Below are 27,067 nucleotides of genomic sequence, written 5' to 3'. Positions count from 1 at the left end.
TATGGCCCTATAGTTTGGCAGTAAGCAGCACTGCAGCAGCACACAGCATCAGTGTCTGCTCTGATGCACTGCAGCACTAAATTAGTAATAATATATAAAAGTGTTCTGTACGTCCCAATGTCTTTATTTGATTGATTTATCATTTTGTAAATACATTTGGAAGTGGCATATTCAATAATATGGGACGAAGAACTTTTGGCTCTCCAGCTGTTGTTGAAATACACTTAACAACATGTAAATTTTGCTATTAAAACTGTTGCATGGCATGCTGGGAGGTGTAGTTTAACAACTGCTGGAGTGCCAAAGGTGGATAAACCAATGGGGCCAGATGGGATACATCCAAGGATACTAAAAAAGCTTAAAGGGGAGCTGGTAAAACATGTAGTCCCATTGCACAAAAGTGGAAGAAAGGAAGAGGAAGAGCTTATCTAGACTTTAGACTGTTAAATAAACTTGAAAGCTTGGGATTGGATTTTAAGATAGTTGAATGGATAAGAGCGTGGTTGCAGGACAGAAAACAGAGTTGTAGTAAACGGAGTACAGTCAAAAGAGGGAAAGGTTACAAGTGGGGTACCCCAGGGATCTGTACTTGGACTAGTGCTTTTTTGGTGACATTGCAAATGGAATTGAGGGTAAAATGTGCCTTTTTTGCAGATGACACAAAGGTATGCAACAGGGTAGACACACCAGGAGGGGTAAAACAAATGATTGATGATCTAGGTATATTAGAGGAATGGTCAAGAGCATGGCAACTACAGTTTAATGCCAAAAAAATGCAAAATCATGCACTTGGGTCTCAGAAATCCAAAGACTCAATATAGTATAAATGGCACTATAATGGAAACTACTGAGGAAGAGAGGGATCTAGGTGTCACTATTTCAGGCAACTTAAAGGCAGGTGTCACATCCACCATGGTGTTTACCCAAAACCCCTGTGCTGTACTCAGCCCTAGGCTCTCTAGCTGCACTTATAAAACCATGGCGCTCACCTCTGCTTGTGTCCCTGGCTCCAGTGGGGTACATGTGGCCTTGCTGTCACCGCGTGGTGACACCGGTGCTGTGTGCTCTGGTTCCATGCAGGGTATGAGTGGCGTGCCGTCATGTGTGTTTGTGCCTGGTTAGCTCTCTGACTGAATGCCGGTGTTTGCGCAGCTGCGTACAATCCGGGCCGTCTGAAAACTGTCGCCCTCTCTGGCGGGCACCATCTTGTTGGTTTCCTCAGCCTCTCCTGTGTGGCTCCGCCTCCCTGTCAGATTGCCTGACCTATCGCTGCACAGTCCACCTGTTAAGTACTGATTGACCAGGATAGTTCGGCAGTCAGTACAATGATATCGAACCCGCAGCATCATTACTCCTACCTGGCTCTGTAGTTATCCACTACTATCCTGAGCGTTCTCTCTGAAGATATCCTGCTGGTCGTCTACTGCTCCAAGTACCAAGGACTCTATTACCGCCAAAGAGGATCCAGCAAGGTCAGTCCTTCTAAGGGGTCTCACCTTGCTTTCATTCTCGACGGTTACTTCCACGGTCACCTCTGTCTGCAGCTACGACCATATTCAGCAAGGACAAGTCTTCTTCATTTATTCTTTATTCATTTACCTCCAATCTTCATTCGCTCAATCAAGCTTCAACCCAGTCATTCAATCCTCAATCCAATCCTCGATTCCTCAACCCAATCATCCAATCTTCAATCCAACCATCCAATCTTCAATTCAATCGTCCAATCTTCAATCCAATCCTCAATCCAATCATCCCATCTTCAATCCAATCTTCCAATCTTCAATCCAATCTTCCAATCTTCAATCCAATCTTCCAATCTTCAATCCAATCTTCAACCCAATCTTCAATCTTCAATTATCCTATCCAATCCTTGTATTTATTCTTTCACTCTTCAAGCAATATTACAATATCCTTCAAGTATCAAGCATCATCATCTTCTGCAATAACATATTGGACCATTGACTTTATATTTGCATATCTGCCATATATCTTGTGTGCCATCAATATCATTGTCTTGCAATATCTGGTACTTATGTAGTATCTGGGCTGCCGATTTAGAAATCGGATCGGATCGCATCGCATCGTATCGCATCGCATGCGACCAAATCGTATGCGATGCGATGGTCAAGATTTTTCCACAGGATTCAATGTCTATTTTAACATAGAATTCAATGGGAAAAAGGGGTCCTTTTCCTTTCCCCACTATCCAAGTGGGCATGGAGTTGGATATAAACCTGTGGCGAGCGTAGCGAGCCACCGAGCCCGAAGCGTGGCGAGCGTAGCGAGCCCCGCGAGGGGACACAGAATACTTTTTAAGAAATATGCGTCCCCTCGCGGGGCTCGCTTCGCTCGCCACGCTTCGGGCTCGGTGGCTCGCTGCGCTCGCCACGCTATATAAAATCAACTCTATGCCCACTTGGATAGTGGGGAAATGAACAGGACCTTCTTAACATTGAATCCTATGCAAAATCGCATCGAATCGCATCGCATAGCATCGCATCTGATTGTATGCCTTAAGGTAAGGCATACAATCACAAAATCGGCAGCCCAGATACTACATAAGTACCCAATATCTTTATTAAATCAACTTCATTTTATCTTATTGTTTCACTCCATTCTGTCGTGGATGCAACCCCCATACGTTAAAGCACCCAGCCTACAGCTGGTGCTTCTAAGAACGTGACAGCAGGTAGGCAATGTAACAAAGCAATGAAGAAGGCAAGTCAGATGCTTGGTTGCATCAGCAGCAGAAAGAAAGAAGTAATAATGCCACTGTATAGGTCATTGGTACGACCTCATCTAGAGTATTGCGTTCAGTTCTGGAGGCCATATCTCCAGAAGGATATAAATACATTAGAGACTGTACAAAGAAGGGCAACTAAAATGGTGCATGGCCTACATCACAAAACGTACCAGGAAAGACTAAAATATCTTAATATGTATACTATAGAGCAGTGGTTCCCAACCCTGGTCCTCAAGTACCCCCAACAGTGCATGTTTTGCAGGTCTCCACACAGAATCACAAGTGCTATAATTAGCTCCACCTGTGGATATTTTCAAATGTGCCTGAATAATGAGTGCACCTGCTGGGTGACCTAGAAAACGTGCACTGTTGGGGGTACTTGAGGACCAGGGTTGGGAACCACTGCTATAGAGCAAAGGAGGGAAAGGGAGGACATGATAGAAACTTTCAAATATATCAAGGGTTTTAACAAGGTACAGGTGGGAGACATTCTTCACAGGAAGAGGAGCAGCAGAACACGAGGACATGCACTGACACTAGAGGGAGGAAGATTCAGGGGAAATTTGAGGAAGAATTACTTCGCAGAAAGAGTAGAAGATAAGTGGAATAGCCTCCCATCAGAGGTGGTAGAGGCAAATACAGTAGTATAATTTAAACATGCTTGGGATAGGCATATTGATATCCTTACAAAAAAATAAGGATCAAATATGGTTTGAGGTAACATGTTTAAAAAAGGGGCAGACTAGATGGGCCAAGTGGTTCTTATCTGCCGTCAAATTCTATGTTTCTATGTTCCCCACTCATACTGTATACCACAGGTCTTCAACCTGTGGCCCTCCAGATGTTGTGGAACTACATATCCCAGCATGCCCTGAGTTTTTTTGGCATGCTCTTAGGAAAAAATGTGGCAATGCATGTTGGATCATGTAGTTTCACAACATCTGGAGGGCCACAGGTTGAAGACCCATGCTGTATACTGTATTCCAATATTTTTTTCTTTTGATAGGGCCTGTTTGTGTTAGAGTCAGAGGAGAGGGCAAATTACCTATATGCCCTATATCTCCTGTGTCTGCAGATGGGGGCCCTTTCAAAACCTTGCTATGGCGCCTGAAAAGTTCTAGTTACGGACTTGGCCCGCCCCTTACAAAAATGGCTGATGGTCATAGGGCTGCAGCATATGCCCAGAAGCAGCATCTTCTACTCCCATGTGCCTTTGCAGTGTCAGTCAACTCCAGGCACTGAGTAGCAGCCACCACTCTCCTATATCCAGTCCCCACCGCAGAACACCAAGCCCAGACTCCAGAGCTGTAATCCCCCTGGGCAACAAGCATGTAAACCCCCCCCCCCCATGACAAGGAATATAAACCTCCTGACAACAATCATTTAATCCCCTGGCAATGAGGATGTATTCCCCGGCAACAAGCATGTAACCCCTGACATTGCACATGTAGCCCCTAGTATTGAGCATATAGGTAAGCGGCATTTATGTGGCATAATATGTGATGGGCATTAAGTGTGTGGTATAATGTGTAATGGGAATTATGATGTGTTGTATTGTGTGTAAGGGGCATTTTTGTGTGCGGTATAATGGATATTTGTACGGCGTGTGGCATAATATACAGTATGACGGGCATTGTGGTGTCCCCTTTTTTACTGTGTGTGCGTGTGTCTGTGGGGGGGAACAACTAGAACATGTTCAACCTCTGACTCAGACCCACTACCAGTGGTGAGGAATGGGGTTGCATGTGATATAAGGACCTGGCTGGCTCAAGAGGGATCGGACGGTCATACACTGCTGCGAGAATACGTAGTGTTGTATGGCCAACATAACACATTGGGCGGTATTCAATGTGAATACCTGCGAGGTGCAGCGAATCCTTTTTTGGATTCGCTGCACATTCGCCACGTTCCGGAGCCGGCGGGCTCCGGTATTCAACGAGTCAGGGGCAGCGAGCCCCTGACTGGCGAATATGAGCTCCTGCGGCGATTGCCGCAGGGAGCCTGAGGACGGTGCCAGGCAGAGAGATGGTAGTCTCTCTGCCTAGCCCAGACCTTTGTGGGGGGTTAGGTGGGCTCCCCGGGTGCCAGGCAGCACAGGCTGCCCCCCCGGGGGTGCCAGCAGGGGAGCGTATATTCACTACACACGATCGTAATGATCGTGCAGTGAATATATGAATATGTAATGAGCGGCTCGGCTCCGGCGCCCCCTGCTGGCTGCTGTGTAAAAAAAATAAATAAAAAAAAAATATTATTTTTAAAATTAAATATATATTCATGTGCTTACAGCACATGAATAAAAATAGCATGCCCCTCCTCAGAATAAAATTCCTGATTTTTTTACACCAAATGTAAAAAACAAAACACTTTATTTTAAAATTTCACATTCCACTTCACCATAAAAAGATAGCGATTGCTACTCGGTGAATCATGGCGAAAAAAACCTTGAAATGTATTCGCCATGTGGTCATTGAATAGGGTGATTCACCGTTTTTGACAGAAATTCGCCAAACAGCACAAATTCGCCATAAAAACCTGGCGAATCAGGCTCATTGAATACCGCCCATTAACTGTTCGCACTCAGAGCCAAAATGTCTAGAAACAGCCCCATAGCTGTCAAATGATATTTGAAACTACAGCCTGTGGCACAATGTTTGGCTGGTGTGTAGGGAGGGAGGTGGGATCCCTTCTAAGCAGCCACAGACTTGGTGACGGCGTGTAGCCTGTGAGTAATGTGGAGATGAGTGGTCCAGGCCAAGAGGTGAGAGGTGTACATCCGTGTGTGTAAGGGGGGGCACCGCTATCAGTACCGCCTTTTGGCGCATCGTATGAGCTTACGCCACTGGTGAGAGATGAGGATATAGATGGTCACTGAGTAGTAGAGAGCTGTGAGAACAGGAGGGAAGAGGGCCCTGCTTCAAGGAGCTTACAATCTAGAGAGAGGGGAAGACAGGTGACATGAGGTGTAAGCAAGAAGGACTGAATGCAGGAAGTGGGGGCAAGGATGGCCAAGACATGAGAGGGCCAATGGCAAAGAAAGGGGGTGGATACTTTTTTTATCCGGGTCTGGGTCTGATGGACGGGTCCAAGCCCACTATCTCCCATCACTGAGCAGTGTGAGAGAAAGGACAGGTTGCTGCTGCAGCACAGCCTCTTTCCCCAGCCCAACCCAGTGCTGATCTGGAGAGAGAGGCAGCTGCAGCAGCAACCTGTGCTCTCTCTCCCTGAGTGGGTGTGCTATGCCACCCACTGCTAAGTTTTTTTTTTACAGGGACATGGCCATGCCACATCCCACTGGCCACACCCCTTCATTTTACCTGTGCTTGGCAAAGCTGTCAGCACCTCTGGATACGGCAGGTATGGAGAGCAGCCCTGGTACTAGGTTATGGGTATGCTTTAATGAGCATGTGGGTTTATCAGTGAAATCATTTTGCACAAATTATTACTGACCACTGCTCCCTCCACCACCACAACTTACAGACCACTGCTCCCTCCACCACCACAAATGACTGACCACTGCTCCCTCCACCACCACAACTCATTTACCACTGCTCCCTCCACCACCACAAATGACTGACCACTGCTCCATCCACTACCACAATTACTGACCACTGCTCCCTCCACCACCACAGCATACTGACCACTGCTCCCTCCATCACCACAACTCACTGACTACAGCTCCCTCCACCACCACAACATACTGACCACTTCCCCCTCCACCACCACAACTGACTGACCACTGCTCCCTCCACCACCACAAATGACTGACCACTGCTCCCTCCACCACCACAACTCACTGACCACTGCTCCCTCCACCACCACAACTGACTGACCACTGCTTCCTCCACCACCACAACTGACTGACCACTGCTTCCTCCACCACCACAACAACAACAACTGACTGACCACTGCTCCCTCTACCACCACAACTGACTGACCACTGCTGCCTCTACCACCACAACTCACTGACCACTGCTCTCTCCACCACCACAACTGACTGCTCACTGCTCCCTCCACAACCACAACTGAGTGACCACTGCTCCCTCCACCATCACAACTGACTGACCACTGCTCCCTCCACCACCACAACTTACTGAACACTGCTCCCTCCACCACCATTACTGACTGACCACTGCTCCCTCCACCACCACAACTTAATGACCACTGCTCCCTCCACCACCACAACTGACAGCCCACTGCTCCCTCCACCACCATAACTGACTGCCCACTGCTCCCTCCACCAACACAACTGATTGCCCACTGCTCCCTCCACCAACACAACTGATTGTCCACTGCTCCCTCCACCACCACAACTGACTGACCACTCCTGCTTCGACCACCACAACTGACTGACCACTGCTCCTTCCACCACCACAACTCACTGACCACTGCTCCTTCCACCACCACAACTCACTGACCACTGCTCCCTCCGCCACCACAACTCACTGACCACTGCTCCCTCCACCACCAATTACTGACCACTGCCCCCTCCACCACCGCAACTGACTGCCCACTGCTCCCTCCACCACCACAACTGACTGACCACTACTGCTTCCACCACCACAACTCACTGGTCACTGCTCCCTCCACCACCGCAACTGACTGCCCACTGCTCCCTCCACCCCCACAACTGACTGCCCACTGCTCCCTCCATCACCACAACAGACTGACCACTACTGCTTCCACCACCACAACTGACTGACCACTGTTCCTTCCACCACCACAACTTACTGCCCACTGCTCCCTCCACCACCACAACTGACTGACCACTACTGCTTCCACCACCACAACTCACTGGTCACTGCTCCCTCCACCACCGCAACTGACTGCCCACTGCTCCCTCCACCCCCACAACTGACTGCCCACTGCTCCCTCCATCACCACAACAGACTGACCACTACTGCTTCCACCACCACAACTGACTGACCACTGTTCCTTCCACCACCACAACTTACTGACGACTGCTCCCTCCACCACAACTTACTGACCACTGCTCCCTCCACCACAACTTACTGACCACTGCTCCCTCCACCACCACAACTTACTGACTGCTGATCCCTCCACCACCACAATTTACTGACCACTGCTCCCTCCACCCTCACCAGTTATAAGATAAAAAGGTTGTAATAACAAAAAAAAAACAGAAAAAAGAGTCACATGGCCTCATCTGGCCAATGGTCTAGCAGGGTTCTCATGCAGGTGAGCATGCTGTTCCCCAAGTAGTCATGTGCCCCTTATGCCTAGTGTGAAATCCACCAGTGGATGACAAATGAGTAAATTCCTTATCAGATGGTGACAGTGTTCTCTGTCCTCTGCAGGGGCTCAGTGTCAGAGGAACAGGACACTTGGTGACATTCTGTATGACGCTCTGGCAGATCTGACACGTGATGACTACAAACGGTTCAAGAGTAGGTTGTCTGATTTCACCTATGGAGACCAACGCCCCATCCCATGGGGGCCCCTGGAATTGGCAGATTATGTTACCACACAAACCCTTCTCATAGATACTTATGGAGAGGAAGCAGCGCTGGATGTGACCATAGAGGTCCTCAGGCTGATCGGCCTTATGGGACCAGCCACGGATCTCCAGCGCAATGTGACACAACAGGGTGAGTACTATTGGGTGATATGTCCCATGTAGCTGATCAGTGACTGTTTATGTAGGAGCCAGATGACCTGTGGAATCACTGGTGGAGGTGACAATGGTGCAAGCTATCAGCCTGACCCTGTGTACAGCACTATGTAATTCTGTCTGTGTACAGATCTTACAGCCTATAATGTACAGCTCACACACAGCAACCTGCATATGTACCTTAGCACAGTACAGGTGATTCTGATGTACATGGTTATCAGTCATATCCCCACCTGTGGCTGACTGAGCATAACTGGGCACATTAATGTAATGTGACAGCTCTGTGGGTGTATAGGGTGCCGGAAGTGGTCCCGACAGTCGGGATCCCGAAAGTCATTTACCCGATGTCGGGATCCCGACTGTCAAAACGCAGACAGCCGAGTGCCCAATGGCCACCCATTATTTTCCATGACCCCCATAGAGGGAGAATCGAATAGGTGGCTAGCGAGCCACCGTGTCCGCAGCGTGGGACTTGTTGCACTCACCATGCTGTCTAAGTCTGGGTAGTCGAGATCCCGATGTTGGGCTAATGACTGTCGGGATCCCGACTGTCGGACTCAGTACCCTATACCACACCCGGTGTATAGATGTAATTGTGGCCTATTCAGGGTGGTCATATACCGGAATCCAGCAGAATATTAGGGGTTCCCCTGTTAGGGGAAAATACGCCTTGATAATGACATTGTCTGCTGCTACCAGTGGATGCTGCCGATTCTGTTATATACTGTAGATGTGGCCAGATCTGTCCATGGCTACAAATAGAATGCGGTCAATATGCCCAACACACGACACCCATAGAGGGAGAATAAAATAGTGCGCCAAGCGTAGCAAGGCTCCAGGCCCGCTGCGTGGTGAGCACATTGAGCGCACAAGGGGGGAAATCCACGGCACCTCCTTGTCAGCATTTCGGCAGTTGGGATACTGGCCTTAGTATTTCGACTGTCGGGATTTCGACCACTGGCATTTCATACCGAATACGCTACAAATGCACGTGCTACAAATACAGCTTTGAGTCAGGCCTTCAGTGGTGAGTAATGGGATTCTGATACACTGGGTGGTAATTAGTGCTGTTACCACTTACACATTAATAAGGACAATTCTAGCTGTAATAAGGATATTATGTCACCTCTGTGCTGTATATAACTGATTACCTGCTATACATGCAGCTCTGAGTCAGGCCTTCAGTGGTGAGTAATGGGATCTGATATACTGGGTGGTAATTAGTGTTGTTACCACTTACACATTAATAAGGACAATTCTAGCTGTAATAAGGATATTATGTCATCTCTGTGCTGTATATAACTGATCACCTGCTGTACATGCAGCTCTGAGTCAGGCCTTCAGTGGTGAGTAATGGGATTCTGATACACTGGGTGGTAATTAGTGTTGTTACCACTTACACATTAATAAGGACAATTCTAGCTGTAATAAGGATATTATGTCATCTCTGTGCTGTATATAACTTGTCACCTGCTGTACATGCAGCTCTGAGTCAGGCCTTCAGTGGTGAGTAATGGGATCTGATATACTGGGTGGTAATTAGTGTTGTTACCACTTACACATTAATAAGGGACAATTCTAGCTGTAATAAGGATATTATGTCATCTCTGTGCTGTATATAACTGATCACCTGCTGTACATGCAGCTCTGAGTCAGGCCTTCAGTGGTGAGTAATGGGATTCTGATACACTGGGTGGTAATTAGTGTTGTTACCACTTACACATTAATAAGGGACAATTCTAGCTGTAATAAGGATATTATGTCATCTCTGTGCTGTATATAACTGATCACCTGCTGTACATGCAGCTCTGAGTCAGGCCCTCAGTGGTGAGTAATGGGATTCTGATACACTGGGTGGTAATTAGTGTTGTTACCACTTATACATTAATAAGGGACAATTCTAGCTATAATAAGGATATTATGTCATCTCTGTGCTGTATATAACTGATCACATAATATAAATGCAGCTCTGAGTCAGGCCATCAGTGGTGAGTAATGGGATCTGATATACTGGGTGGTAATTAGCGTTGTTACCACTTACACAGTAATAAGGACACTTCTAACTGTAATAAGGATATTATGTTATATCTGTGCTGTATATAACTGGTCACCTGCTGTACATGTAGATCTGAGTCAGGCCCTCAGTGGTGAGTAATGGGATCTGATACACTGGGTGGTAATTAGTGTTGTTACCACTTACACATTAATAAGGACAATTCTAGCTGTAATAAGGATATTATGTCATCTCTGTGCTGTATATAACTGGTCACCTGCTATATATGCAGCTCTGAGTCAGGCCTTCAGTGGTGAGTAATGGGATTCTGATACACTGGGTGGTAATTAGTGCTGTTACCACTTACACATTAATAAGGACAATTCTAGCTGTAATAAGGATATTATGTCATCTCTGTGCTGTATATAACTGGTCACCTGCTATACATGCAGCTCTGAGTCAGGCCTTCACTGGTGAGTAATGGGATCTGATAGACTGGATGGTAATTAGTGTTGTTACCACTTACACATTAATAAGGACAATTCTAGCTGTAATAAGGATATTATGTCATCTCTGTGCTCTATATAACTTGTCACCTGCTGTACATGCAGCTCTGAGTCAGGCCTTCAGTGGTGAGTAATGGGATCTGATATACTGGGTGGTAATTAGTGTTGTTACCACTTACACATTAATAAGGACAATTCTAGCTGTAATAAGGATATTATGTCATCTCTGTGCTGTATATAACTGATCACCTGCTATACATGCAGCTCTGAGTCAGGCCTTCAGTGGTGAGTAATGGGATCTGATATACTGGGTGGTAATTAGTGTTGTTACCACTTACACATTAATAAGGACAATTCTAGCTGTAATAAGGATATTATGTCATCTTTGTGCTGTATATAACTGAGCACCTGCTATACATGCAGCTCTGAGTCAGGCCTTCAGTGGTGAGTAATGGGATCTGATACACTGGGTGGTAATTAGTGTTGTTACCACTTACACATTAATAAGGACAACTCTAGCTGTAATAAGGATATTATGTTATCTCTGTGCTGTATATAACTGATCACCTGCTATACATGCAGCTCTGAGTCAGGCCTTCAGTGGTGAGTAATGGGATCTGATACACTGGGTGGTAATTAGTGTTGTTACCACTTACACATTAATAAGGGACAATTCTAGCTGTAATAAGGATATTATGTCATCTCTGTGCTGTATATAACTGATCACCTGCTGTACATGCAGCTCTGAGTCAGGCCTTCAGTGGTGAGTAATGGGATTCTGATACACTGGGTGGTAATTAGTGTTGTTACCACTTACACATTAATAAGGGACAATTCTAGCTGTAATAAGGATATTATGTCATCTCTGTGCTGTATATAACTGATCACCTGCTGTACATGCAGCTCTGCGTCAGGCCCTCAGTGGTGAGTAATGGGATTCTGATGCACTGGGTGGTAATTAGTGTTGTTACCACTTACACATTAATAAGGGACAATTCTAGCTATAATAAGGATATTATGTCATCTCTGTGCTGTATATAACTGATCACATAATATACATGCAGCTCTGAGTCAGGCCTTCAGTGGTGAGTAATGGGAATCTGATATACTGGGTGGTAATTAGTGTTGTTACCACTTACACATTAATAAGGGACAATTCTAGCTATAATAAGGATATTATGTCATCTCTGTGCTGTATATAACTGATCACCTGCTATATACGCAGCTCTGAGTCAGGCCTTCAGTGGTGAGTAATGGGAATCTGATACACTGGGGGGTAATTAGTGTTGTTACCACTTACACATTAATAAGGGACAATTCTAGCTATAATAAGGATATTATGTCATCTCTGTGCTGTATATAACTGATCACCTGCTATACTGTACATGCAGCTCTGAGTCAGGCCTTCAGTTGTGAGTAATGGGATCTGATATACTGGGTGGTAATTAGTGTTGTTACCACTTACACATTAATAAGGACAATTCTAGCTGTAATAAGGATATTATGTCATCTCTGTGCTGTATATAACTGGTCACCTGCTATACATGCAGCTCTGAGTCAGGCCTTCAGTGGTGAGTAATGGGATCTGATACACTGGGTGGTAATTAGTGTTGTTACCACTTACACATTAATAAGGACAATTCTAGCTGTAATAAGGATATTATGTCATCTCTGTGCTGTATATAACTGATCCCCTGCTATACATGCAGCTCTGAGTCAGGCCTTCAGTGGTGAGTAATGGGATCTGATACACTGGGTGGTAATTAGTGTTGTTACCACTTACACATTAATAAGGACAATTCTAGCTGTAATAAGGATATTATGTCATCTCTGTGCTGTATATAACTGATCACCTGCTATACATGCAGCTCTGAGTCAGGCCTTCAGTGGTGAGTAATGGGATCTGATAGACTGGGTGGTAATTAGTGTTGTTACCACTTACACATTAATAAGGACAATTCTAGCTGTAATAAGGATATTATGTCATCTCTGTGCTGTATATAACTGATCCCCTGCTATACATGCAGCTCTGAGTCAGGCCTTCAGTGGTGAGTAATGGGATCTGATACACTGGGTGGTAATTAGTGTTGTTACCACTTACATATTAATAAGGAACAATTCTAGCTGTAATTAGGATATTATGTCATCTCTGTGCTGTATATAACTGATCACCTGCTGCCCCGTCCCTGGTATCAGGCCCATGAGAGCCTCCGGGAATCCTAATCTAGTTTATTATTACTTACACTGGGATATACTTTAAATAACTTATGTAATGATTGTTTCCCCTTCTGCTCCTTTTCCTTACAGGTAATTCTCAGATGATGTCGGTCAATAGGACACTTGAAGGTTGGTAACATTTTCTCTTAGAATAATATAAAGTGTAGCCAAAATGTATTTATATATCTGATTAATAACACCATTGTTGAGTCTGCTCAAAGGGGTATTATATAAATGGCAAAACCAGTCTGATATTATCTGTACAGGACCAACACCTGGGTGCAGACTGGAGACGCCTGCTGCCAGTCAGGGCTTAGTGCATCTAAAACAGTGACAGTGCGATCCTCCGTTGTCAGCAAATCGGAGGCAGCCTGCTCACCCCTCATTCAGTGCAGGGGGATCTGTTGCAGGTGAGGGGGAGAGTCAGCACTGGAGACTGGTTTTGTAAGTACAGTATGGTGTAAAATCGTGAGGTAAGAGGTATGTGTATTAAATTTGTACTTTTCTAAGTTTCTGTGTTTTTTTAAACATTCTTTTTACAGGTGGACTAGAAGTCCCAGCGGACCCATTAATGCTGGGACATGTGGTTAGCCACGTTCTAACATGCGGAGGAGGCCTGCTGGGACTTGTAATTCAACTGTAAAAAGCTATTTTTTGTGTGATTTTAAGATATCAGTCTGGCGTCCACTGCACACAGATGCCGGTGACAGCCCCTGGCTTCAGCCCATGGGTGGGTGAAGCCTGGGGGGGACTTCTTTATTGGGGGGTCCCCACTCCCCCAGGTACCCCAATCAGGGCTGACCATCCAAGGTGAGCATGGTATGGCCAGGGGACCTTATTTAAAAAAGGTCCCCTGGCTGTGGCATGACACCGCAGGCTGTTGGAGCACGGTGCTGGTTCCAAAATATGGGGACCCCCAGTTTTTTTGTTTTCCCTATTTTTGGAACCAGATATGGTTCAAGAATCCGGGGCTGTTTTCAGAAATATAGGGTACCCCTATGCTTTTTGTCCCCCGTATTTTTGGAAAGAACCAGGTCCCGCTCAATGAGCCCGTGGCTGGTTATGCCCAGGAGGGGGGACCCCACGCAATTATTTTTTTTTTACTTTTACACATTTTAAAAGACAGAACCATGCACATAACTCAATGATCTGTGCATGGTTCTGTCAAATTTGCCTGTCAGAACCTGGTCTATTTATAACGTTTACCAAAAATCGCACCCTATTACATTTGCGAGTTGTATACTTTATAATGGAAAAACATCTGGAAGCGATTTGAAGTGTGAGTAAAAATCACCATTTAAAAATGTGCGAATTCGCTGCAAAAAGTGTGATTTTTTTACCGCAAATTGCACCCTATTACATGTGCGATTTTTGGAAAACCTGCGATTTCAGCCAGTTTATACCAAAAATTGCACATGTCTACATAATCGCCCCCAATAACACTTCGCCCCTTATGTCTGTCACAAACAGGGCAGGACAGGACCAATTCCTTGGTGTCCCAGGAAATACCTGGCTACCAAACTACACAGGACAAAAGATCCAGGGTCTTGTGAACCCCTGGATGAACGCAATCTTACTACCATGTAATTCCACCAAAACTCTCCATCTTAAAATTTAACAGAGGACTTGCCGAAGTGCAAGGCGGAGCCTGGTTCTGGACCTGACTGATAAGACCTTCTAAAAGCTGATTGAGACCGGCATGAATACAGGTAGGAGAAAGAATAGAAGTGATACCCGTCAAGCTGTCATGCTGAGGAAGAAAATACTAGGAAAGTGCATCTGCCCTCACGTTCTTGGCCTCTGGCCTGTAGGTGATAACAAAATTTAACCAAGTAAAAAATAATGCCCAACAAGCCTGACGAGCATGAAGTCGTTTGGCGGCCTCAATATATTGCAGGTTCTTATGGTTGGTTATTACAAGGATCTTGGGACTGGCTCCCTCAAGCCAATGCCTCCATTCCTCAAAGGCCCACTTAATGGCCAGCAATTCCCGATTCCCTGATTCCCCACTTCCCAATTACATTCTGCCGTGGAAAACTTCCTAGACATATAAGCTCAAGGATGGGGGGAACCAAAGAATCTGAATCCTTTTGTGAAAGGACAGACCCTGCTCCAACCTTGGATGCATCGACCTCTACTATAAATGGAAGGTTGGGATTGGGGTGTCTGAGGATTAGGGCTGAGACAAAGGATTATTTGAGAGACAAAGAAGAAAAAGAATGAATAAACCATTTATAATAATTAGCAGCCCCCCAAATCTTTGAATGGTCTTGAGATTGTTGGGTTGGACCCAATCCAAAACAGCCTGAAGCTTTTTGGGATCCATGCTAAATCTTTTGGACAAAATGATGTATCCTAAAAAGGATTCGCACTTCTCAAGTTTAGCGAACAGACTATTCTCCCATAATTTCTGCAGGACTTGTTTAACTTGAGATCTGTGCAAGTCTAAATCCTTGCCGAATATCAAAATATCATCCAAGTAAACCACAACTAATTTACCCAAAAACTCCTGCAAGACATCATTAATTAAGTCTTGGAAGACAGCAGGGGCATTTCAAAGACCAAAGGCCATGACTAAATATTCTTAATGACCAAAATGAGTGCTGAAAGCAGTCTTCCACTCATCCCTGGACTTAATTCAAATAAGATTATATGCCCCTCTGAGATTGATCTTAGAAAAAATGGTGGCTGTTCGCAACTGATCGAACAATACGGAAATCAAAGGCAGCGGATAAGTGTTTTTGACTGTGATTTTATTAAGAGCACGATAGTCAATGCGTGGCCTGAGTGACCAATCTTTTTTTGGCCACAAAGAAAATCCCCGCACTCAAAGGGCATTTGGAAGGCCGAATAAACTCCTTTTGTAAACTCTCCTGAATATACTCATCCATAGCCTTTGTTTTGGGGACAAGTCTCCCTTTAGCAACTGTGCATCAGGAAAAAGTTTGATGGTGCAGTCATAAGGACGATGGGGAGGAATTCGGTCCACCTCACCCTTAGAAAAGACATCTGGGAATTCTGCGTAGCACAAAGGAATTCTGGATATAGCAACAGACGCCTGCAACAACAGACGCCTGCAAGATGGATGGGGTCTCAACTATACCACTGTCTGGTACAGTTGAGACCCCAGTGGACTATGTCTCCTGTCATCCAATTAATAAATGAATTATGCTCAGCCAACCAAGGATGACCCAACATCAGTGGGACAGTAGGGCAGGTGTTCAAGAGGAAAGACATATATTCCATATGGAACTGACCCACCATAAATTGAACTCTAGGAGATCAATGTGAAACCACACCATTGGGTAAGGTGATGTCGTCAAGACCTCGCATAATTATACATCTAATTAACAAAGAGGAAGACCAAACTCTTTAGCAAGAGAAATATCCAAAAAAATCCCAGTTGCTATCAATAAAAGATGAACAAGAAAAACTAACCACCGCTAAAAGATATATTACAGGGAGCTAGTAATGATTTCTGAGAGGAAAAAAGTTGGAGACCTAAGTGAACCCTCTAACTGTTCCCTTAGCCTGAGCTTTTCCCAGCTCATTGGGACAATTCCGAAGAACATGACCTTTGCCAATGCAATATAAGCAGAGGCCAGAGCTAATTCTGCGAGATCGCTCCTCTGGAGAAATCCTAAATGCTCATAGCTGCATGGGTTTCTCCTCCTCTTCAGGAGATGCCAAGACCAAAGGAGAAGGCAGAGATTGGGCTCCTTGCTCCAACCTCTGCTCCCGAAGCCGCCGGTCAATCTTGATGGCTAGTTCCATTAATTTGCCTAACATACCGGGTACCGGATATTGAATAAGACTATCTTTTTTTTTTTTTTTCAAAACGTTTTTATTAAAGTTTTGCATGTAATAGTAGTTGTACATAACTAAACATCAATCTCTTGTATTAAAACATTCAGCAAATAAAGTACATTACCCTATGAAAACTGTGCATAATTGGTATTTCTTTCCATGGGTGTATTCATGTCAGATGTATAACATTTCCTTTCTTCAATCCCTGAGAACCCACTTTTCCTATTGCACCACTTTCCCTTCTCAATATTTGACCCCTCTTTCTTATTTAGAGGTGTGTTCAACAAAGTAACCCTTTAGTTTCCTTGTCTCTACATACATTCGCCTGATTACATGTCTAATACAACTTATTCCTTATGAATTTCAACAACCAATCAACTAACCCTACAACATTAACTACCCCCCCACCACCCCCCCCCCCTCCCTTGCCCACCCACAACTAAGACTCGGTGCGCCTCAACTATCTGTTAGTGATCTAAGCCGGTACCAGGTTGTGCCTTCAAACACCTTCATAACGTGTTTCCTTTCATTTTCCTCCATTGACGCTATGTATACCCCCCATTTAGCATGAAATTTCTTGACTCCTTCCTCCACCATCGGCAAAGTGGCTTTTCTATCAAAATACAACAGTTGCGTTAGCGTAGACTTAACATCATGTAATAATGGGGATGCTGAGGTAGTCCAGTTGCGTAAGATTACTTTCTTCGCAACTGTTACTATCATGGTGAGAAATGGAAACAATTCTGTTTTCCTGCCGTGAAGATTCCATTGTGAGAAATTCGCACATAACATAGCCAACGGATCTTTAACTAGGCGCAACCCACATATATTATTTATATACATCATCACCTTGTCCCAAAATTTTCTGACTCTCCCGCATTCCCACAAATGGTGGAAGAACGTTGCGTTTGAGCTTTTACATTTAAGACATATCCCCAGTTCTCCCGGGACAAAGTGGAATAAGACTATCTTTAATGGGGTCAGACAATCCACAATGGAACTTGCTCCTTAAGGCCGGATCATTCCTGCCACAATCATTAGACCACCCTCAGAACACGGTACAGTAGACCTCCTCCAGATCCCTACTCTGTTTTAGGGCTTGTAGGCGAGTCTTGGCTGAGGCCCCCTATCAGGGTCATCATATAGCAGACTAAGAAACTGAAAAAAGCATCCACTGAACCAAAGCAGAACTATCTGATGGAAGTCCAAACACCCATGTTTTCAGGCCCCCTTGTAACAAAGAGATAACCAGCCCAACTCGCTGAGACTTGGATCCTGAAGACTTGGGCCTAAGATGAAAAAATAATTTACAACTCTCCCGGAAATTAAAGAAATCCCTCTGGTTCCTGGAGAATCGATCCGTGAAGTTAATTTTAGGCTCAGGGACCATCGGGGCAGTAGACCTTGCTCTTGAGTGGTTACCTGAAGACACAGGTCCTGGACCATCTGAGTGAGGCTCTGAAGTTGATTGGCGAACATTTGGGCTGTAGGATTCATCTCTAAATAATAAGAAAACACCCCCAAAATAAAAAAACAAGTTTTTATGTTAAGAGTATTTATATAATTTTGGGCAGGTGTTAATGTTATGCTTCTGGAAGATGTTCTGGTTTTGGATGTGAACCCACAGCCGGGACCGTTGTTTAGAATGGACATGGCAAACCGTACTCTATCTCTGTTGACCCCATCTGATAGATGGCTGAAACCTGCATAATCTAAAGCTTCACCTATAATTGCCACGTTTGAAGGGGTGAGTTAGGCCCACCCCAACTCCGGTGCAACCAGGCCTTATGAGGTGACAAGGAATCAGCGATCTTCAGAGAAGATGGTCAAAAGGTGAACTAACTAGGGCCTACCTAGGAGGACAACTACCTACAGGCACCAGGCCTAATAACAGGGACAGGAGCAAACCAGTCACAGACAAATGACATAAGACTAACAGCAAGATCCATGATAAACAACCACAAACAACACAGCAACTTACAAGAAATAAGGAGTACTCACAACAGCACCCAGAAAAGAGATAGAGATACCCTTTGGGTGGTACATCTAGAATTAATCCCCTGGAAAAGTTCCCAGGAAGATATTCCCTTAAGAACCAGGGGACAGAATTCTCAAAACAGCTAAGGGAAACAGATGATAAACACAATCCTGAGCCAGAGCTCAGGAGCTTGGACATGCAGAGACCAGATGCTGACTGAAAGACAGGAGCAGGCTGGGGGCAGGTGATTTACCATGGAGTGGGAAGTAACCAGCAAGGCTAAGCAGGGCCACCTCCCTTTAAAAGGGATGAGATAGTCACTCAGCTGCTGCCCTGTGTGTCAGCCCCCCGTGTCCGGATTGTGGCCGGTGTGCAGGGCACGCTGGCCGGCATCCCCTGGTTGCCAGGCAACCGCCAGATGGACTGCTGGGATTGGCTGCACGCTGCCAGCAGAAGAGATGCAGTCTGGACTGACAGAAGTGATGCCAGATGAGCAGGCGCTGCCAGGCGGAAGTGCCGCGTCTCCCCTTGTTGCCAGGTGAGCAGCACCAGAATGCAGTGGCGCAGAAGCATGCCAGAAGGAGACACTGCAGCCCATCAGTGTGGCTGACACTGTTTAGTTCAGAAACTGTAGTTAGAACCGTAATTATTCCAGGGACACATAAATCCCTTGATCCTGTTGTATTCAAGTGCCTGAAAACCATACCAGCAAGTCACTCCTGGTCAATTTCCTCCTATATCCGGATCAGAGGTAGTCATGCAGGCCATGTCACCGGCATGATAGACTCCTCTTATATCCAGGATTCCTCCGGAGGATCCTGCAGCAATACGCCTACTGCTGCCACTGCTGCTGTTGCTGCTGGGAGTCGTTCATCATCCCAGATGGGAAGTCGGAACACTGCTACGTCTTTCACTAAGCAATTGACCATCCAACAGCCATTTGTGATGAGGATGAAGTATGACAGTGGTAATCATATGGCAAAGCGGATAATTGCGGCCTTGACAGCTATGTTGGTGTTCGAAGTGCGTCGAAGCACAATATAGTAACTCCAGTGTATCTATCACAACTGTCACATTACTCAGCAATAAGCAGGAATAGAAGTGCAGGACCTATAGCTGCCTACTGTTGAGTGTTTCCCATACAAATTGATACAAGTGGTGAGCTACACATACAGATGGCGCCGGCCTTATTATTGCCGCCTGGACGCCATGGCGGAGGTTCTGGCGCATCGATATTTTTATGGCGCTGGCGTCCGCCAAGCGACATGGTTGCTCGCCATGTAATACAATCTGCCACCACTGGGTGGCTAATGCTCCATCAAGATACAGTCGGAGTGATTCCTCCATTCGCCGTATTACTATACTGTATGAGAAGCTCGTGCGCGATTAGACGCTCATGCACGATGAGGTGCTCGTGGGAAATGATAAAGTACAGTACAGTACAGTAAAGTAAATTAAAATGAGACACTAGTGAACGTACAATACAGTACAAGTGAGCAAATGGAGGAGGCGCTGAAGTCAAAGTGCCTCCTGCCTTTCCAGAGTTGGACGGTATCGACTTGCGCTAAAATAAAGTACAGTACTACAGTACATGACAGCACTAATCTATGAAAGGACAAACTCAGACAATCCATGAAAGAACTACAGGTATCAGACGCTGGCGGGCCGTCCTCGGGGTTCTCGCAAGGGGGGCGTCTCAGAGGCTGCAGGGGTACTGGTTTTGCCATCACATCCTGCCACGGATTACATGACAGTACAGTAGTCTAGTGGTTAGCTGCGCGGCAAACCAAGCAGGAGGCCCGAGTTCGATTACGGAGGGGAGGGGGTTGTAAGATAATTTTGATGTTTATTTATTTATTTATTCATTTATTCATTCATTTATTTATTTATTTATTTATTTATTTATTTATAAATGCACAGTAATCAATAAAGCTAGCGTAGACCACTAAATGTGTACTGAAGGATTCACAAGCCGAGTCCTGACAGACCAGACTTCACGGAGGTTCAGGCGCATCTGCGGCCGAATCTAGATAGTACACTCGGGAGATTTAGCCGCTAATGCGACTGAACCTCCGCGAGGACCAAGAGTTACAGTATGAGTTGAAGCGTCCAGTGCGAGGTTTGCCGGGGGTGACTGGTTTAAGAAAGCCCTATTTCACACGCTGCAATACTGTATTGTCTCTTGCAAGGAGTAATGAAGTCAAGCGCCTCCTCCCCTCCCCCCAGGGGTGGAGGGGGTCGGCTAATACAGGTCATTACACTTCAACATCTCCTGCAGAGCAAAGAATCCACGAAGGGGCGGGCCGTGCCGTCCTCGGGGTTCTCGCCAGGGGGGCGTCTCAGAGGCTGCAGGGGTACTGGTTTTGCCATCACAACTGCTGCTCCTCCTCCTCCTGCCACGGTTTACATGACCGTGCAGTAGTCTAGTGGTTAGCTGCGCGGCAATCCCGTTAGCTCGAGCGTCATGCGTAATGCTGCAAAACCATATTGTGACCAAGTTTCCAATATTGTGACCGCCTTTAGAACAATACTGTACTGTATACTGAGACGCATAGCGTCCGTGTCGTACAACCTTTAGAACTACAGTACGGTGTTTGATGTTACGCATTAGCGTCTGTGCGGCTACATCTCCTAACTGTCACTGCGTCTATAGACGCAGTGACAGTTAGAAGCCATGACGTACATGTACGTCATGTGTCGGGAAGTACCTCCCGGCCATGACGTACATGTACGACACTCTCTGTCCGCATCAGCATGATGCACTCTCGGCTGAAGAGACTGGATCACGCTCGTGCCAGCGGCATTAGAGAGGTGCTCATCGTATAATAAAGTTCATGTAATTCCTGCGCATCATGCACGCGCTGAAGCACAAATCTTACGCATGCGCAAATGAGGTTTTTAAAAGTGACATCTGGTGGTTGGTCTGTGATATTGCACTCGTCGTGAAGCGCCACGGCGATTCGCTACATGTATGCGCCATGGCGTGTGTCGGAAACATCGCCATAGGCGGCAATAATAAGGCCGGCGCCATCTGTACCCATGACCCTACCCGATGGTATGGGCCCAATCTCATCTGATTTTGGCAGCAAAACCACCGAGGGCCTGACTAGTACCTAAGAGGATAAACCCCAGGGAGTATCAGGAGCTGTGGGTAACTACATTGCTCATAATAACCACGTAAAAAGGATCTATTTAAAGGGTATATTCACACTCCTGCTCTATTATAATATACCCTACCAGGGAAGAGCATATAACCTATTAGTTAATGTTATATCTGGCATCACTTAGGTTACCAACTGGCTTAACATAAGAGATCTGGATGTGTGGTGCTCATGTGTATACTATAACCAACCTATTGTGTATGCTCACAGACAAGCGGTCCAGCCTGATGGGGCAAGATTCTACTTTCTATAGTAAGGCATTGTACAATATCATACACATGATACCTGCCATATAGAACATATGTGTATTATAGCTTAAATGATACAATACAATCTATAAGAACACTCCAGCTTTGACGTTAGACTACATTAGACGATAGACGATCCAATCCGATGTAGGACACTGTCATGCAATTGACTAATATAGTTGAATAGGGCATCTAGAGATATTGTCCACATAAATACCTAGAGATTTAGGCTTATAGAGCATAAAATAGACATCAGAATGCTATTATAGACTTATGATTTCACTTATTCAGAGTCCACTCATCGGCCACATTTAAAGGGCAAGGTGACGACAGTAGTACCTCTCTAAAGCTGTCAGGATTCTGAGACACGGGGAATAAACACTGAACCTTCCTCTCCGCTGTAATTCATACATGAGAGAAACTAGTAGGTGTTAGTGGCTAGTCCTGTACAAGCTCTTTTCAATGATCTTTCTCAACTGACTACATATCTCTTCACTATTTATATAGATCATTTGGTAGACAGAAGAAACTCATGCTGCATCCAATGTAAATTATATATGATGTTGCACAGCAGGTATTCTGTACCAAATGCTTTATCTTTTCTTACTCCCACTATCCCTATATTCTCCTTCTGCTACTCTTGTGTAGCACAGTGATTGGTTACATTTGTTACATTTATGTAACACAAAAGTTACAAAGTATTTAACACTAATAGATCAGACAGCAGGGACATCTCAGTTTATTAAATTGGTAAATTTTTACCTTTATTGTACATAGAACAAATATTTTCGCCAGCATGGCTATCCTTCAACCAATCCGCTCTAGACTTACACTCCACAGCCCGAAAATTGTAGGGAGGGAGAGTGTAATAACTAGACATTGTATGTCCAATTGTGTTATATGTTGTGTATGTCCGTTTATCTAATTGTAATAAAAGATTTTAAAAATCCTTTTTTTAAATCTAAAGTAATAAGTAGTGCCCCAGCAAAAAGAGTTCCTTTCTTTCCATTCTCTCATTGGATGTATTGTCTACCCCCCCCCCCTCCCCGCCTCCCCATACCAGTGCTCTACCTGGCAACTCCATTCCTGACCCTATAGAGGGAACAAGGACAGCAGGGTGAGATGTTGCCTAGGGCACCCACATACCTTGCACCGGCCCTGGACCCAGTACCAGTCACAGTATCTTCAATTGTAAAAAAAAAAAAAATCAAAATACACAATTAATGTTTGTTTTTATTCCTTTGAGACATTCTATTAACACATGTATCTATTTATCTCTGAATTATTGGGAATATATTCTGTACATTGAGTGCATTTCTTGGTTTAAGAACAACTAGTACTCTCATAGTCTGTACTTGGCAGATAAAGCCTCAATGACTCCGAAGAGCTGTAATTTCTGTTGTATTCATCAAAGTATTTACTATATTATTCATATACACTTTATCATCCTGTACAGGCTGCAGATTACATTACATGGATCAGATGAGAAGGAAATATCGTGTTCTTAAACATCATGATAAAAGAATAGGACAAGGTCTGAATATGAAGAAAGACTACACCAGTCTTCTACTGATCAAGAATCATCGGGATGAGGATGAGAGACAACATGAGATAATAGCTTCTGGCAAAAGACATCTACAGGTTATGGCAGACAGATCATCAGATAAGTATTCCCCAACCACTATACCGGCTCTGTTTGACCCGTATGATGATGGAATTATTCCTAAGACTGTGGTGTTACAGGGACCTGCCGGCATAGGAAAGACTGTGACCTCCCAGAAGATCATGCTGGACTGGGCCTCCGGGGATCTGTATAAGGACCAGTTCCAGTTTGTGTTCTACATAAGCTGTAGAGAAGTCAACACCATCACTGATAATATCAGCCTGGCTGGGTATATATCCAACTATTGTGGTCTGACCTGTCCATCTGACCTTTTGCAATCAGTCTTCCTTACTTCTGAAACAATACTTTTTATTATTGATGGTTTGGATGAAATGAAAAGTTCACCAATGAATCGCACTGAGGTTTGTAAAGATCCGTTTCAGGAGGTCTCACAAGAAATCCTTCTACAGAGTTTGTGTAAGAAGACACTGCTCAGTGACAGCTCAGTCATCATCACCACACGGCCACTGTCACTGGTGAAGCTGGAGGACTCAGTTGAATGTCCTCGATATGTGGAGATTCTGGGCTTCACAGGGAAGGACCGTGAGGAATATTTTTATCATTTCTTTGAAGAACAAGCAGATCTGGCTCTCAGTGCAATAAAGGACAACGACTCTCTGTACACCATGTGTGTTATCCCTATAATTTGCTGGATTGTTTGTACTGTAATGAAACCACTAATAAAACAGGGATTATCTGTTATTAAGTGCAAGACAGCCACATCCATTTACCTGCTGTACCTGAAGAGTTTAATAAAGTATCATAGAAGGGACTCTGCCCGGTCTATAAGCACATGTATACAGAAGCTGTGTGCTTTGGCCAATGAAGGAGTTTGGGACCGGAGAATTCTATTTGATGAATCTGATCTTGTAAGACATGGGCTCTCTATGTCAGAGCTGGAGTCTGGGTTTCTAATGGAGAACATTTTCTATAGGGACGATGATACCCACACCTACTACAGCTTCATCCATCTGAGTGTGCAGGAGTTCTTTGCTGCTCTATACTATGTTCTGGAAGAAAGATCTATAAAACAACTTTCACCCAATCTCCAAAATAGGGATATAAATACTTTAATGACAGCATCAGAAGATCGCCCACATCTAAAACTAACTGTAAGATTCTTATTTGGTCTTTCACATGAAAAACTAATTGAGGAGACTCAGAGAGTCATTGGCTGTGACATTTCCTTTACAGAAAAACCTGTCTTGGAGCAATGGTTGAAGAGAAAGTCACCATACTACCATAATGAGATACTGAGCTGCCTGTATGAGACACAGGATGAGGACTTTGTGGGGAGAATGATGTCTCACTTTCCTGCAATACACATTACAGGCCGTGATAATACAGAAGGGAATGAGAACATTGGTTACCAGGCTGTGGCCTACTGCTTGGAGAGAAGTACAATACAACATACAGCTACTTTTCATTCCTATATAATGGGACCAAAGGCTCGGAGTGTTATATCTAAAGCACTTTCTAAGTGTTCACAACTTCAGTACGTAATTTGACACATTACGAAGATATTTGTTTGTGTGTCTGTGTGTGTGGCCTGTAGAGCACAGCAGCCATATGACCATCAGACAGGTGTTACAGGGGGAGCAGCCATAGTCCAGCATGCAGCAGCAATGTGACTGTCAGACAGGTATTACAGGGACAGCAGCTATAGCCCAGCGCACAGCAGCAATGTGACCAGGGCTTAAAGTGGTCATGCAGAGGTGGGGGAACTCAATTCTGTATGCCACCTAGTTAACCCCCCTCCCCTACCCCCATTAGGTAGAGACAGGGCCAGTGGTAGGGTTTTTGGCATCCCCTTGCAAAGTAGAATGTTTTTCTGTGAGAATTACTGTTTAGGGCTAATGTGGAGGTTAAAATGTCCCCCCTCACCATTAGAGGTGGTGGAACTCAGTTCCACCCCATTCCCCCTCACTTTAACCCCTGAATGTGACCATTAGGCAGGTGTAACAGGGGCAGTAGCCATAGCCCAGATCACCGGCAATGTGACCATCAGACAGGTGTTACAGGGGCAGCAGCCATAGCCCAGCACACAGCAGCAATGTGACATCAGACAGGTGTTACAGGGGCAGCAGCCATATCCCAGCATAGAGCAGCGATGTGACCATCAGGCAGGTGTTACAGGGGCAGCAGCCATAGCCCAGTGCACAGCAGAAATGTGACCATCAGACAGGTGTTACAGGGGCAGCAGCCATAGCCCAGCACACAGCAGCAATGTGAACATCAGACAAGTGTTACAGGGGCAGCAGCCATAGCCCAGCACACAGCAGCAATGTGACCATTTGAGAGGTGTTACAGGGAGAGCTGCCATAGCCCAGTGCACAGCATCAATGAGACACTACCTGATTAAAGCACAGGTCTCTGATAGGGTGGCATTAGGCCCTACCCGGGGGGCAGTGGTGTAACAATGGAGGATGAAGGGGGTGCAGTTGCTATGGGGCCCGGCAGATGGGGGGGGGGCCCGAGCCCAAACTAGCAATCTCCTGCACCCTTTACATTTTTTTCAATAATGCAATGGCAAGCTGGCAGCATCAGTAATAGCACAGCACCAGTACAGCTTCAGTCTCTTCTCCCCCACCCTTGGGCTTAACATCACACTCTAGTGATGGACGGTCCGTCACTAGCCCTGGCGCAAAATATAAAAGCGCCTGAATGACCTGTGAAGTTGTGGTGAGGAGACCCTGGTGCGGAGGTTAGGAGACCCGGCGTGGAGGTTAGGAGACCCGGCGCAGAGGTTAGGAGACCCGGAGCAGGTGCAGCTTCCGGCACTTCTCATGTGTGCTGCGGAGACCCAGCGTGGAGGTGAGGAGACCCGGCGCGCAGCTTCATGGCACTTATGTGCGGTGTCCAGACCCGGCAGTGCAGAGACCCGAAAGGGAAGGAGAAGTAGCGTCATGAGGGAGGGAGGGGGGGCACCTGTATTAAAATTAAAAGGTTCACAGCGGCACCTTAAAGGAAGAGAGTAAAGTAAGAAGCACACAGTGCCATCTGTACTGGTAGAGGTCTCCCTCCCTCTAACTTTAGCCCTGTCTCTCCCCAGTAACCTCTCCCTCTCTTGTTTGCCCTGTCTCTCACTGACACACTCTCTCCCCATCTCTTGCTGACATTCT

General features: G+C 45.5%; 2 protein-coding genes across 5 annotated transcripts in view; both read left to right on the top strand.

Moving 5' to 3' along the window:
• Positions 1-27,067, top strand: part of LOC146009929 (uncharacterized) — a 453,438-nt gene that overhangs the window by 311,036 nt on the left and 115,335 nt on the right. The window lies entirely within an intron of this gene.
• Positions 1-27,067, top strand: part of LOC146009902 (NACHT, LRR and PYD domains-containing protein 12-like) — a 99,756-nt gene that overhangs the window by 28,204 nt on the left and 44,485 nt on the right. For all 3 annotated transcript variants that reach the window (XM_083150501.1, XM_083150499.1, XM_083150500.1), the window contains 3 exons: positions 8,059-8,349; positions 13,179-13,217; positions 23,739-25,440. In XM_083150501.1, the coding sequence (XP_083006627.1) occupies positions 8,307-8,349; positions 13,179-13,217; positions 23,739-25,440 (1,784 nt within the window). In that variant the 5' untranslated portion in view covers positions 8,059-8,306. The remainder of the gene's footprint in view (positions 1-8,058; positions 8,350-13,178; positions 13,218-23,738; positions 25,441-27,067) is intronic.

Source organism: Crinia signifera, chromosome 6 (assembly GCF_055691185.1).
Source record: "Crinia signifera chromosome 6, ASM5569118v1, whole genome shotgun sequence".
NCBI classification, from domain to species: domain Eukaryota; kingdom Metazoa; phylum Chordata; class Amphibia; order Anura; family Myobatrachidae; genus Crinia; species Crinia signifera.
Note: the sequence above shows the minus strand (reverse complement) of the source record. Positions and strands in the feature narration are given on the sequence as shown.